We start from the raw sequence: 15,577 nt of genomic DNA on the forward strand, positions 1-15,577 counted from the left end.
AGTGGCGTGACCACTTTTCGAAATCATATCCAAGCTTTAAAAGGAGTTGAAACTTCGTCTCCACTCTAAACTTCTACTGATTTCTCTGCATTTTCAAACATGGAGTTTCTACCTCCTGTGAGCAGTTATTTTGGTGAACTTGATTACTCTGTGAGTTCCTAGAGGAGGAGACAGTAAGCTACTTGAGCTCAGGGGTCCTATCTTATCCACCCCTCTAGCCCTCTGTTAAAAAGACAGGTGCTTATAGCTGCTGTTGAAAGAAATAATAAATAAACCCACTATTTAAAAGAGCTTCATAGATAAAATGCTTTCCTTTCTTGAAGTACTTACCTCTTCAGCATCTATTTCCATGAAGATCAGCACAATGTCTCACACTTTGGAAGGGATGATAAAATAGCTCCATTTATCCTTCTGGTTAATTTATATGACTTTCCAGGAATTGTGCACATAATGTCCATAGAAATACAAACACATTGATAAGACTATAAAAAACAAGGGTTCGTGTGATAGGTAAGACCAAATTAGGACACATGTCACGCGGGGGCCAAACAGACTCCTGGATCCTCTCCATTATGCTGCGGTACATGAAGGTGGGAGGGTGCTTATGGTGATGGCAGGGAGTTCCCGTGGTTCCCATCCCTGCTTAGCCATCCCTCCCCATGGTCACCCCCGGGCTCGTGGGGGCTCTGCAGGACCATGGAAGGCCCTCTACTGACCCCTGACATCTAATTCTCCTTTCTTCCCTGACAATACAACCCAGAAGGTGGAGGGCTCTTGTGTCTATTTGCCCTGTCAGTAAGGGGCCTTTAATCTGTTTTAGCATGAAAAATTCATTAAGACTGTACTATTATTTCATCAGTGAAATCCTCAAATTTTAAATTAAATCCATAGGTCTGGTTTAGCAACCGCCGTGCAAGATGGAGGAAGCAGGCTGGGGCCAATCAACTGATGGCTTTCAACCATCTCATTCCGGGGGGATTCCCTCCCACGGCCATGCCGACTCTGCCAACATACCAGCTGTCCGAGACCTCTTACCAGCCCACAGCTATTCCACAAGGTATGGAGGAATGGAGTCGGGGGTTGAGATGCAACTCCCAATCTTGTTCCTTGCTGCTTAATTTATGCAGTGAAATCTTCTGCCGGTGTCCTTGTGGCTGTTTGTATGTTCATTACATCAGGTTGTCCTGAAAGTATTGATACCTGTCACATTTCAGAAACATAGCTTGTTCTGTGACCTGTCTGAATCTCTCTAGATAAACTGTGTTGTAATATAATACTGTTTCAGTATTTTAAAACAGAACAAAACAGCATCCCTACATAAGCATGCAATTTGCTTTTCATTTGTTAAAACTTCACATTTATACTCCAGTCTGCAATTAACTGAAGTTCTGTGATGGCTCCTAACTGCAGTAGGAATAGAGGGAAGGTAAGCTTTGATAAAAAGTCCCTCTGTCTTAGCGCATAGGAGTGAATGGGATAAATGATAAAACTAAATTAGTTTGCATTATGAAAGATAGCATTGCAGGCATTCGAAACTATACTGTCACACTAATGTTCAGGTGCTTTGGAAGTATATTTGATAAGAAACTTGAGACTTGCAATTCTTACATGGGTTAATCCTCACGTTGATTAATAACATTCACTACCAAAACAGGTTTGTTCGCACTGTTGATGTGATTTCTGAATTTCTGTTCTGGGTGAGTGTGCGTTGAAAGTATGTAGATAAATTATGTCCTTGCACATATGTGCGGAGATGTGGCTGTATTTGTTATGAGGGGCTCTAGACCTGCGTGTCAAGAAGGGCAGTTTGAAATGTACATGTGGCTGACCAGGATATAGTGCTGATGGCTTGGTGACTGTGAACTTTTGTACCGAACTTTCTCTGCTGGCCTCCAGCCGAGATTTATGGCTGATGACCTTCTTCCTTGCAGCCGTGTCGGATCCCAGCAGCACGGTCCACAGACCTCAGCCGCTTCCTCCAAGCACTGTACACCAAAGCACTATTCCTTCCACCCCGGACAGCAGCTCTGCCTACTGCCTCTCCAGCACCAGGCATGGATTTTCCAGCTATACAGACAGCTTTGTGCCTCCATCCGGGCCCTCCAACCCCATGAACCCCGCCATTGGCAATGGCCTTTCACCTCAGGTCAGTCCCGTGTTTCCAGACAGACGATTTGCTGTATACCAGAACCAAATAGTCAATTCCCCGAGGCAGTCATATAATGAATTGCCAAATTTAAACCATAATGTATTCTTTATACAAGCCACATGATTTCAGTTTTCTAGTTTCCTTTCTCTCCACCCTTCCTACGGGCTGTATCAAAAGTTGTAGCTTAGACTTAAAATCCTAGTGACTTTTAATGTAATCACGGAGATTTTATGTTATACTTAGTTGTCAAGGCATTCATCTTCTCCACTCCTGGGTTTTGGGTAAGAGGTTCACACACATTATTTTTTAAATGGTATTTGGTCAGCTGATAGGGTTGTGAGCAAGAACACTTAATAAGAAAACACCAAAGCTTTTATACAATATTTGGAGAGGAGGTTAACAAGTTGTGTGGAGAGAGACCCAGCTGATGACTACAGAACTCTAGGATAAATGAGTTATAAATGCACAAATTAGGAGAATTACCGCTCTTTGGGAATATATAGATATTTGAATGTTGTAATTGTTTTTCTAATTTGCATTGGACTCTGAGCTTTTCTTGAGAGATTATATTAATAAATTGCCTTGATAATTGCATGTCAGAGGGTTGGTTAAATTTCCTACATGTGGCATCTGTCTGAGGTTGACATTATTAGCAGTTGTTTAAATACAGATCACTTGATTTTATTAGAGAGCACTTGGCCCAGGTGGTGAGGAGAGCTGCCCGCTGAATTTGGAGAAATGTCACGAAGGGGTTGCAATCTATAATTGCCATCGAGAATCTCTTCAGGGCTGAGAGTGAGAGTTTTAACAGCTTTATCTTTTCTTAACCCCCTTTTTTCCTCTTGGTGGTTAGAAAAACAGAGAGAAGCTCAGAATGACACAAATGAAAAGTGAAAAGACAATTATACTCAATTACACACTAATCACTGACTATCACTGCTGCCTAAACACCAAGAGGGCATTCTAATAGGCAGAAAATGAGATTTTAATGGCACAAAGGGTGGCCAAAATAACGACTCATATATCTTCGCCTTCTTCGTTTTCTTCAACTTGTGGTTTGCGTCTTGGGAGTGGAGTTCCTGGGCTCTGCACAACGTTGATAACTCTGAGCAGCTGAAAAGTTCAAAGCCGTTGGAGTTGAAAAGAATGAATAGCAAAGGCAATGAAATAAACATTTCTGCCTAAAGGCAAAAGTTCATAAATCCTTTTTTGTAACAGTGAATGTAATTAAGTTTCATAGATTCCTATAGCACATCCTGGGATAAAAAATAAGAGGTGGCTTTAAGCCTCAGCTGAAAAATAACAACATGAAAACAATGGACGTGCTTCCTACAGGACTTTAATACATTTAGTTTCCAAGTGCTGGCATCTGTGAATGTGATTTTGCATGAAAATCATGGATTTATATTAATAGATTCAGCTTTAAATGTCTGGATCTATAGCATAGAAGCTTCTTCCACAGTTTAGAAGTAACATCAGAAGTAGTTATCTCTGCAGTTTTATAAGTCATTTGGGGCCATAGAAGAGCTTTTTATGAACATGATTTAGTTGAAAGTTTGCATAAAAGTAAACTTCAGCTCGAACCACTTCTGTAAGGTGAGACCCAGGATTCTTTTGGCATTTCTGTGTTCGAGCATAATAAAAATAATGACACGAACCTGTATTCTCTAAGGGAAGCTCCTAGTTTCTTGTATTATAGATGTCTGCACTTGTATGTTATAAGAAGTATAAGTGTATTCTACTGTGTTATATAAGTGGAGGTACTAGCACTTGACCTTGAAACTGTTAATCCTTGATTTCAAGAAGCCTGGCTATGATTCCAGAGTTGGCGGTAGGGTGGGAATCATTCCAATATCAAGCCATGGAAAATTCCACAGGCAACTTCTCCTGTATTTCTTTACTATGCTCTTACACATTATGTTAACTCCTCACTTATTAAATTGCAAATATCCAGGACCTTTTGCGTTTCTACCATATATTTCCTCCTCAGCCCACGACTAGGAACCCATGTTGTGTGAGTTCTTGTAGCATCTCCAGTGAGTTAGAAAAGAAACGAATAATATGAAGCTCCTCCTTATTTCCTTAGGCAAAGTTGGAGAAAAAAAGGCTGAGTGAGTCAATATCTTGCCAGACATATTTACAAAAAGATGGAATGGGAACATTAGGAGAATTGGGAATTAAAACTCAGATTTCTATAGCCTTTAAGATTTACCATTTCTCAGGAATGCCTCTATTTAAGCAAGGTGGGGAGGTGTGCACTACCCTGTTTTTGATCGTTTGGCTTTATTAAAAATATTGTAAAGAAAATTTGAAGAAAAGAGTCTAACAGCTGGTTTACCTGTTAACTAAAGAAGAGAGTAAAGAAAGGGTGGTCATGGCTTAGTCTTTTTGCTCGCTATAGAGAAGTGCTTATTAATATACTAGATCATATAATATTAAAAATGGAACTAATCCTGCGACTGCCATTTCTCCTCTTCTCCTCCAACTTTTCCACTTCCTCTGTCTCTATCTGGACATCTAATATTCAGACAAATCAACTGAGGCTCACAGAGCTTGTGGTCACAGCGCTCATAGTGAGAGAGCTGGGACTGGACAGAGGATTCCCAGCTCCTACTCTCGAATCTCATTCATGATAGCACTCAGCTGGGTGAAGAGGAGACAGGTTTCATAAAAAATAGAGCCGGGGGTCTTATTCATATTTTAAAATCATTTTATAGAAACTAGTTTTCTAAACTTTGGATTTGGGTTAATTAACACTCTTTTTGCTAATGCACTCTTTACATGCTTTTTTGCTTTACACATTTTTCTTATCAATCTTTTAACTTCCCCCAATAATAAAAAGTACTTCATGGTTATTGTAGAAAATGGAAAAAATTTTAAAGAGGTATCTCTAGAGTAGGAAAAAAATTCCCCTGGGGAGCCACTGTTAATATTTTTGCATATTGCCTTTCAGCTCTTTTTGGGTCTTATGCTTAAAAAAAAAAAATATATATATATATATATATATATATATATATATATATACACACACACACACACACACACACACACATATATATAATTGAGATAGTATGCATGTTCCATGTTATATAATATGTAACTTTGCATCTTACCTATCCCCTGCCTTTACCCTTCATCATACGTCTTTACCTATTAATTTAAATTGAATTGGAGCTAAAGTTTTTTGAGTCATTATGATCAATTCATTGTAAATCTCTTTAGTGGATGCTATTTTATTTGTGCATTTTATTTGATTTTTTTCTTAGTGTCATTGAAATTGATATATTGTTTGCCATTCAGACTTGGAAATCATGAGTTAGAATGTATGTGAACTGTTGTAAAATCGGCTTTCTAGTTTCTTGTCAAAGAATTAATAGACACCGTTATGATAAGCAAATTGTTTCTCTGTTTGTGTGAGGGATGTAGTTGATTTTCCTTTGGGGTCTCTAACATATCTGCTCCCTTGAGCAAAGATTCTTTTAAAGCTTGGAAACAGGGACTTCCTTGGTGGTCCAGTGGGTAAGACTCCGTGCTTCACTGCCTGGGCCGCGGGTTTGGGAAACTAAGATCTCTCATGACCTGCGGCCTAAAAAAATAAAATAAAATGCTTGGAATCAGAGCCATTAGTCAAATGGTGTTTCTTAGATTCCCTCAGTGCTTTTCCCAGAGAAATTCTCAGCTTTGGGAGGGATGGGTGTGAAGCAGTGAATCAGGAAAAGGTTACACTGTCCAGCTGGTGGGATTAGAGTAGTAGTAGACTGACAGGTCTGTATGACATTCTAAGTCTCAGAATCCTGATGAAAACTTTTAGAAGCTTTGGCTGTATCCTTCCTCAAGTTGCTGAAAGGGTCTGTGTGTTACTGAATCGTTGGAAAAGTGTATCTTGTTCTGAGGGAATCCATAACTGTATCTGGGGAATATTCCCATTTTATTTATGGAAAAGCTGAGGCCAGTGCAACACAATTAGAGTCACTGGCAGAGTTAAAAGCCAAGTCTACCTCTCTTGCAGTTATTACTAGTTCTTTAATAAACCAAATTACACATTTCACTTGCTGAAGAAGCATAATGTTGTAGAAAGTTTTCCATGGGCTCCGGCACTGATATTCAACTCGATTTTCCTGCAGGAACCGTCAAAAGCCTTCACAGATGGAGGGCTGGACTTCACACTCCCTCAAAAGCTGGATTTGTCAGGGAACTTGAGATTCTCAGGGATGGGTGGGTTGGGAATAGGCTAATTCCCTTGAAATTTTCTACTGTCTCTGAATTTCTAGGATCATTTGAACTATATAACCCTTTCAGGAGATGAGGCTTTTATAATGAATGACAAAACACCATCTGAGAAGAAAACCATTCAACTCCCTCTACCCTGCAGTAGCACCCTCTTTTGAAAAGTTGTGTTTTCTTGGTGTGGGAACACCACAGAAAGAGCACAGGGAAACAGAGACCACGTATTTCCCCTCCAAACCCAGCTGGTGTGTTCCCAGCACCTTCCTGCATGTGCAGGAGAAAAAAAGGAATGCCGACTTGGAATACGGAGTGCCAAGGAAATACTACCATATGCTCAAGACGTGAGACTAATTAACGTTTGGCCCATGTTCTTCTAATTAACTTTCCTTTGCAAGAAACATTACCCTCACTGCTCCCCCCACCTCCAAAACACGCAGAGCCAAACCCCCAAAACAAGGCCAATTAAATGAACAAACTTGTATCATTTCAACACCCCCCTACTCCTACAAACGCCACGGTTTCTGGTGACAGCTTCTAATGACTTCTTGAGTGAAATACAGTATCAGTGGGTTACACTAGGAAGTTATCTAGGAAGCTTTTTTTATTGTTATGTAGTATACAAAAATGGGCCAACTTGGCTGCATTTAGGGTTCATCAACCATTGCAAATGATTCTTCGAATGTTTTGGGTTTGGTAAAACCTAAAACACATTTTGCCAAGCACTTTTCCTCCTTAATTTTTCAAACTGTGTATTTTAGGGAAAATTTGATCCATATGGTTTTGATTCATTTACTCTTATATCATTGACATTTTTTTTTCCTACGGAGCCATTTGATATCCAAGAAGCTTTCTGAGCCTTTCCTACGTTCATTTTAAGCATTTTCCTCCTTAAAAAGAGGAAGTCCTCTTTGTAACCTCAGAGGCTATAAATTTTGAGTACTCTCTCAATTCAGCAATACTTAAAAATACATTTGGTATAAATCTGGATTATTATGAACACATTTTATGTTTAGAACAGATGGGCAGATTTTCGTTTCTGGTTTATGAGTGAAACCAATGATAAAATAAGAAAATAGGCTTAAATTACAAAAAAAAGTTTTGTTATAGACAACTTTTAACTGTTATTAATAAATCTCCACAGTAAGATCTATGCTCAGAGGCCTCATTTCAAATTTTGGCCAGGTCTTGTGTAAGATGTAATTGAATAACCAGTACACCTGTCCTATTTCATGGATAATCTACTGAGGAAAGAAAAAATTCTCATAAAGATTTGTGTACCAGGCTTAAACATGCTTGAATGTTTGCTCACCACTCAGCACCTCAGGAACAAAGAGTAGGTCTGCAGATCTCATCAAGTTTATCGACCATTCATCTGTTAAGTCTGGTTGAATCATCACAGCTTTGTGGGGATGAGATACTGCCTCTGAAAGAGACCCAAGAAAGAGCAGATATATCTTTACACTAAGGAGATTGTGGTTAATGGTGGAAGACGTCAGGATAAACTTTTGTTCTTATTCACATTTTATAAAAGAAAATTTTTAACTCCACCACCCATCCAGTTACTTTTAAAGAGTAATATTAAAATTGAGATTATCAGTGTGTAATGTATGTAAATTGCATATTTGGTGTCAGCTACGCTTATTAGGCAGCTTCTCCATTTCATGCATATATGTATTAGACTGTCGTGGTTCCATTTCAAATCAGATTTCAATTGCTCAGCACAGCTTCTTTTGACAAACATTTGTTACTCCTGAAACTTACTAGGGAGAAGCATTTAAGCATTAATATGTGTACACAGAACTCAAGACTGCTTTTGATTTTGCTTGTCATTTCCTGGACCACAGTGTTCACAATTATCTCAAATTCCTTCTCTGCAAGGCAAGATGGAGGATCTTTGTCCATCGAAGGTGTGCGGTTTACTACACATCAGTTTGTTATGCGAATGGGGTATAGTCATTAAGAATGGTTGTGATGGGTACTTTTCTGTTTCGTATAGGGAGAATATCCTTTTCACTGTGGTATAGCAATTCCTTGGTCTTCTTTAGTACTGTTGATACATGTAAAAGCAGTAAGATTTACCCTGATGGCAGGGCCAGTTCCTGTTTCAGGAGAGCTATTTTTCTGGACAGTTTGGGCACACATCCAGAAGCTACCTGATGCCAGGCCATTTGTTTTGTCCATTTCACACACAGGTTGCAGATCCCGTGCCCTCAACCTACCTTTATCATCGTGAAGAACCAGACAAACAGGTGGCCTGCCACCAACTCATTTCCAAACAAAGGCACTGCCTTTTTACAATTTCCAGAAATTCATCTGTGGAAGAAAAAGGAGTGCTTTTGATTAAAGAGATTGATTGGGCGTCAAACAAAGCTTGGACAGAGAGACATTCCGTACAAAAGTGGCAGCCTCTCCGAAGCTTCAGCCTCTTTCTGTTTCATTTCTAAAGCAATTCATGAGCTCAAAACCAGGGCTGCAGAAGCCTTTTGCATGTTTATGAAGGCTCAAGGATGTTTATGATCATAAATAAGCCCATTTCAGCTACACCAGCGTAACCACTGGCCATTTGCATGTTTCCATTCCGCCATATTAGGTTTTCAAGATATTCTGCTCGGTGGTAGCGCGGGCTGTAATTGACCTGGTGCCTTTGGTTTTTCTCCGAAGGCTGTGGTTGCTACCCTTAAAGAGTATGAGGAGAGCCCTGGTTTATGTCAGCTCTAGCCACAGCCTCTTGAGTTCGTTGGAGAATTGTGAGAGAAACAAGTACTTGGCCAGAATCTCTTTTTTAAAGAAAGGGAGGGAGCAGCAACCACCAGTGACTGAATCTTACATCATGTCACTGAAATGAGCCACCAGAAAACCTTTCTTGCTGAATTAAATTTTTTGTGTGAATTAAATTGATTTAAGTAGAAATTCCATCAGCTACTTTCTCTTGTACATTGGACGAAAACTGTAACAACCCCAAGGTTTTTAGGCCCATTTGAATTCCTTTAGCCATTGAAGAGAAAAAAATTGAGTGTGATTGCTTGGTCTATAACTAAGCTACTGGAGTAAAAAGTTTTTCTTTTTCGTCAGTAAAACATAGGAAAGCCGTGCTGAATTCTAGTGTGAGGCCAAGGGTCTGAATCAACCCTTTATATGTGATTGGAATGCAATGTAAAGCTTTTAATTTATTACTGCATTTGCAAAATGGCAATATCTATAGAAATCTCAATACTTGCATATTTATTCAATTAGAGGCTGAATGTGTGCTTTGTACTGCAGACACAGAAGACCGGATTCAGTCATTAGTTGTATACTATTTTTTTTTTTTTTTTTTAAAGAATCTGTCTCTGCAAAACAGTCTGGGTTTCATCAGAGGTGTATATTTTTCACTGTATAGTGTAATATTTAAAAATTCCTCTTGACATTTAGCTAGAGTTCAGTAAACTGGAGTTTCTGAGATTAGTGATTGCGTTGTCTCCACTGATCAATGGAAAGGATGGTAAATTGGGAGACCCTTTGAGATAGTGCATTTTGTAGACTCAAAGGGTTGTGTTTCTACCTTGCAGGGAATATTTCTGAGCTGTGAGATGACTGGGCAGACTGTCCTCAGCACTGAACTAATGAAGGATGCAGGCATTATTTGAAGAAATAACCATCTTTTCCCCCTCCACGAAATACTGATGTCTCATTTTGGGCAGCTTGCCTTACAAAATCTAATTAAACAGCTGCCAATTAAAAAAACCCTCTATATCACTTCTCGGCCTTTTGGCTAAGATCAAGTGTAAAAACCCTCTAAAGAGCTGACCCTCTATATATAAGATTCCAAGGGAAAATTTCTAGTTCAGTATGAACCCTTCTATGACACTTGTAGGCAGAATTTCTTGTTTTAGTCTCTGTTGATGCCACATTAGTGTGTTTATACCTTGTTAAAATTCATATCACACTGTATTATAACATATCGATCCCCCTTTGGACCATGAGCTTCTAGAGGCATGATACTAGGTCATAATCATCTTTGAACACCCAGAAACCAAACAGTGTCTCATAATAAAGGCTTGTTCCCCAAAGTGGGCTCTTTGGAATAGTGGTTTGGGGAAAAAGGATTTTGAGTCAACAATTTGGTAAATATTTCAAATTATATCCCTTTATCTTTCAGAGTCCCAGTGCACATTAGCCCACTAAAGGCTCTGACAAGTCTTGCAGCATAGAAACATGTTTGTTTAACTCAGTGTTCTCTAATTTAACTGTGGATCCCTTTTGTTGAGTATCAGACTACCAAGTTTTGAGGAACATTTCCTAGGAAGTGCTGAATGAAAAAAATGGGTAGAGACCCAGCTCATGATTTGTCCATTTCTAGAATTGTTCTTTAATTTTTTTTCACTAGTGAATGTTTCTTCAATTTAATGTCTGATGTTATCTCCTGCTTCAATACACTGTCACCCTCTGCAAGTGACCTTAGCAGGAAAAAGCGTAATTTTAAAGAAGAAGCTATAAACTGCTTATTAATGTTTAGATAGGCAGAAAAAGGGAGTAAAAACAGAGAGAATTCCTGTTTAGTGAACTGACGGCCGTGTGGGTGTAACTCATTGATCTAAGCAGGAACCCCAAAGTCAAAAGCACTAGATTCCAGCACTTAACAGCCACTCACTAGCTGTGTGTCTTCAGGCAAGTTGCTTAAACTATCTCAGCTTCTGTTTCATCCTCCTGTTAAACTTGGGAGATATTGAAAAAGAATCACCCTATAGAGCTACGCTGAGAAGCACAGCACTTAAAAGGACTAAATACATTTTGATGAAGTGATAAAACTGCTTGTTGCGACAGAGCTCTCATTGTTGTTTGCTGAAAAATATCACGCAGGCCCCTGACAAAAAAGCATACTTTTCTTTGTCCCTGATGAATAAGGCAAATGTGGAAGCTGAATACCATCAAAGGAAAAGCAGTTTCTTGGTGCACTGGAATATTTTAAGGTATTCTACTCAGACATTTTAAAGACCTAAGGACACATATTGGTGTCCATTCAGAATGCAGTCATTGTAATGCTCCCGGGATAATATGCTCCCCAGAAATACAGTGTACAAAAATTGGTTTTGTTTGAGTAATTCAGATCACAATAACATGAGAACCCACTACAATGAAAAGAAGAGGCAACTGTCCTTCATTCCATGGGGCTAAGAGTAGGGAGGGGACAGGGTTGTCCTATTGTTTCCTATTCTTGTTTTGATTTATTGAAATGTAATTTTTAAAAATTTATTTATTTATTTATTTATTTATTTTTGGCTGCATTGGGTCTTCGTTGCTGCATGCAGACTTTCTCTAGTTGTGGTGAGCGGGGGCTACTCTTCGTTGCGGTGCGCGGGCTTCTCACTCCAGTGGCTTCTCTTGTTGCAGAGCACGGGCTCTAGGCGCACAGGCTTCAGTAGTGTGGTGCACAGGCTTCAGTAGTTGTGGTGCATGGGCTTAGTTGCTCCGCGGCATGTGGGATCTTCCCGGACTAGGGCTGGAACCCATGTCCCCTGCATTGGCAGGCGGATTCTTAATCAGTGTACCACGAGGGAAGTCCCTTGAAATATAATATTGACATGAACTCATTTTTAAAAAATCTAGAGTCTAGCTTTGATGATACTAGATACCTCAAAGGCAGGAGAATCTGATGAACGCTATACTTCTCTCTCACCAGCAAAAGAGAAAGGTAGCTAAAACAACAGGTGCAATAGCAAGGTTTTAGAAAGTAAGGGGCAATCTAAGTAATTTTGATTTAATTGATTGGGGAGTATTCCTTTTATCACTAAATTACAAAGACTCTATTTTGTCAAGATCTGTAGGAGCAGATTTAATTTCTGTAGGTCAAAGAACTATGTACATGGCCTCAGTGTGGGCCCTGGATGTTGCCAGCTACTTCAAGTTGCCTGGGAATAGGAGACATAGCCACTGCCCAATTTATGATCAAGAACACAAGTAAGTTTTCACGTGGAAAAGCACTGCAACATCTTTATTGGTCCAGTGTCCCTGGAGTCGGGAAGGTGGGGGAATTAAAGTAGGTAGGACTTTAGCTTACTGGAATAGTAGCTTCTGGTTCTTAGAAGGCTGTATTCTCAGATGTTGTCCCATATGTATAGAGTTGTTACAAATTTCCATGCATCTTAAGGCTTATTCTGCCTTAACACAAAACCTGTGAAACAGGGCAGAAAGCACTTCCTGAAGGGTAAGTTCATTCTCAGACTTTTGCAAGGCTGTGCACTGCTTTCCCATAGTTAATAGAAACAATTTTCCTGATATCTACTCGTTAAATCAGTGTCACTTGATCTTTTCAGTTGGGGCTCTTTTCTCTGTCCTGAGGACTTATCTTCCTTCACGTGAAGAGAAGTGTAGGGAAGTTGCTCTTCTGTAATCTTCAGGCGTTTCGTACATGGAGTCTTATGACACGGACTTTGGGCAGCCACAGAAATATTTGCCTGCATCACACACGATCTGGAAGAAAGAAGAAATGCCAGTGTTGAGCCGAGCAAATTTTTTTCTCCCTCAGTAGCCTGGAACGTCTGCCCTCCACACAGTTGTAGTATTGGGTGGAAGGGGAAGTTTTGGGGGAATGAAGATACAGTGTAGCCCAGCACCCCTGTGCTTCAGAGGGGCAGTGTGGAGGTCCTTCTTTCTAAAAGGTAACGTGGACACCTAGGTTATTGTAAAGTTCTGCGTGAATCTCAGACAGAACTGGGCAGTTAAGATTCAGCAAGGTATGCATTTACGAATGGTTATTAGGGTGAATCAGCCCTGCATTTTCTTGAACGCAGGCTTAGCTTATGGGCAATTAGAGATAAAGTTTTAAACACCATCTCACTGAAGTACTGTGGGATGCCCAAGCGTAGAGCTTTTCCCTTTCTATATTTGGAATCCTAGGTCTCAAGAGGTCAATTAATATTTAGCAAACGTGTCCAGAAGTAGTCATGAAATTAAACCAAGATATATGCTTAATTTTCTACAGTCATGTTTTTGAAATGGTGATAGGTTTGAGTGGTTACTCTTTAGAGGGCTGCTGTTGTTTCCTGAAATGAGAAGAGTTAACAGCAGGTAATGTCATTCCTCTCAGAAAGAGGTTGAGACTCTCTGTGTTAAGTGATGAATGAGGGTATCTGACCCACATCTGTTTTACATTAGAATGGAACATTGCCCTGACATCGTTAGGAGCATTTGTCAAGATTCCCTGGACAGAGCTTCTGTAAATTACATGCTGCAAATGTGTCAGGGTCAGATAAGAGGATATCATTAACTCCCCCAAGTTTACTCAGGGCTCTGTCAGTCCATCTTAATATGCTAACAGCCAACAATTTTCCCTGAGCCGTTTTGCTATATTTTTCATTCATAGAAGAAAAAAATATGTATGCTACACCCTACCCCCCCAATATCACACATGTTCTTTTCTCATAAATCATATTAATTGTAGACATGGTCACAAAGCATATAAATGCAGGCATGCGTAAATGAATTAAAACATATGAGAATTTTATTACAGCCCATGGTGGGTCTAACATAGTCAAATACCAACTGTATTAACCATGCTTTTTCATTTAGGTGAAATGAGCTTTTTCTTAATGGGCTTTATTTTACTGATAATAGATGGACACGATATGACTGTTCATCATTGTCTAGAAGTAAACTCTGTATGTATGTGTATATGTATATATGTCTCTTGCAAGCCATTTCTATGCTAATTTTTTTGCCTAGATTTATATTTTAGTCATCAGTCTCTAAAGAATATTGCTATCCATTTGACAGCTTAGGTCTATTGAGAAATAGGTATTCTAAAGAATCAATAAAGTAAAAGTCATTCTGTAGCTTGTCACAGAGCTGGAGACTAAAGCACATATAACACTTAGAGTTTAACTGAGAAGGTACTCACTGTGCTCTTTACAAATAAAACTTGGAAATATATGCACCATATGAACCACACTTGTCTGACACGCATACTTTTTCATCATGTGTGAAACGTAGCTACTTTAAAATGTTAGCTAAGGATTAAAATAAAAAATAAGTGTGTATTTAGCTGGACATTTTACATGCACTGGTTTTCTATCTGGTTAGGTAAAGGTCAGCCATGCCCTTCCCGTAACTCTGGGTGGGTGAGAAGGTCACCATCCTTACCTTGCTAGAAACTTCTGCCTTCAGGCAACTTCCCTCTTACAGCTTTCAAACAGACAGGGCCAAAAAATCTAATTATTTAGATGCTAATCAACTGCAGGATAATTCCTAAGGCGTTTGAATCTGAAGACAACATTTTCAGGAAAGTCTCTGCTGTTCAAGTTTAGGGTTAGTTACAGCCTCAAAGATACAGTCGCTGATATCTAAGCATAACATAACTCCAGTAGTACCCGTATCGGAAAAAAACACTTGCATAAACATTTGAATTTTTTGTTTGGTTGTGGAAATAAATTATATCCAAATTTTAAAAGTTTATAATCATTAGACTTTTGAGAAAAGTGTAGAAGCTATAAAAAAACCCCTTTATGTCATACAAAGCTGTAATTCACGATGGTTTTCTAAAATGCAACTGAATGTATTATTACATTGTAACTAAACTAATTATTAAATGTTAAATCAGAAAAGCATCTGATTACTTAAGAGCAAAAAAAGAAAATAAAGACATGAACCAGGGTTCCTGCTAAGGAAAAAAAGAAGCACCTAGACGTACACCATAATTTGCTAAATCATTTTAGATTTCTGATAAGCTCTGAGCACTTTCAACTGATGGCAAAATCATAACACTTAAACCAAGACGGATATTTTCCAGACACATTGTTTTAAATGTAAATCTTAACTTGACTCATAGTGTTTTATCTTTTATATTTAATCTTACAATAGGAAAATTAATTCAAGAGAAATATGGCATGAAGCAATTGTAAAGAGTTAGTTTTTCCTGAACCATATAATCTTCCAATCAAGATATAAACAACTTATTTGGAATTCTGAAACTTGAGAATGAGCTTAAAAAGATCTTCAACAAAGTCTCTAATAAAGGGAATGACTGAGGAACCAGCAGAAGTCCCACTTCACGATTCTAAGGCGGGAATTTGTTTTTAAAGTTTATCCATAGAACAATTTAGAAACGGTGTCTGGGAAATGTTTTGGAGGTAACAATTTACTGATATACTTAATAGATTTTTTTTCCAGATGCCTCACCTAAGAGTTGTACTCAACTAAAAGTTAAAAAAAAAAAAAAAAAATCCT

The 15,577-nt window shown here is 38.8% G+C and overlaps 1 protein-coding gene across 4 annotated transcripts in view; it reads left to right on the forward strand.

The window, feature by feature from the left end:
• PAX3 (paired box 3) overlaps positions 1–15,577 on the forward strand; it is a 95,449-nt gene that overhangs the window by 73,502 nt on the left and 6,370 nt on the right. For all 4 annotated transcript variants that reach the window (XM_082396994.1, XM_082396995.1, XM_082396992.1 and 1 more), the window contains exons 6-7: positions 892–1,057; positions 1,932–2,146. In XM_082396994.1, the coding sequence (XP_082253120.1) occupies positions 892–1,057; positions 1,932–2,146 (381 nt within the window). The remainder of the gene's footprint in view (positions 1–891; positions 1,058–1,931; positions 2,147–15,577) is intronic.

This window comes from Balaenoptera borealis (genome assembly GCF_965194805.1).
Source record: "Balaenoptera borealis genome assembly, chromosome: 6".
Taxonomy (NCBI): domain Eukaryota; kingdom Metazoa; phylum Chordata; class Mammalia; order Artiodactyla; family Balaenopteridae; genus Balaenoptera; species Balaenoptera borealis.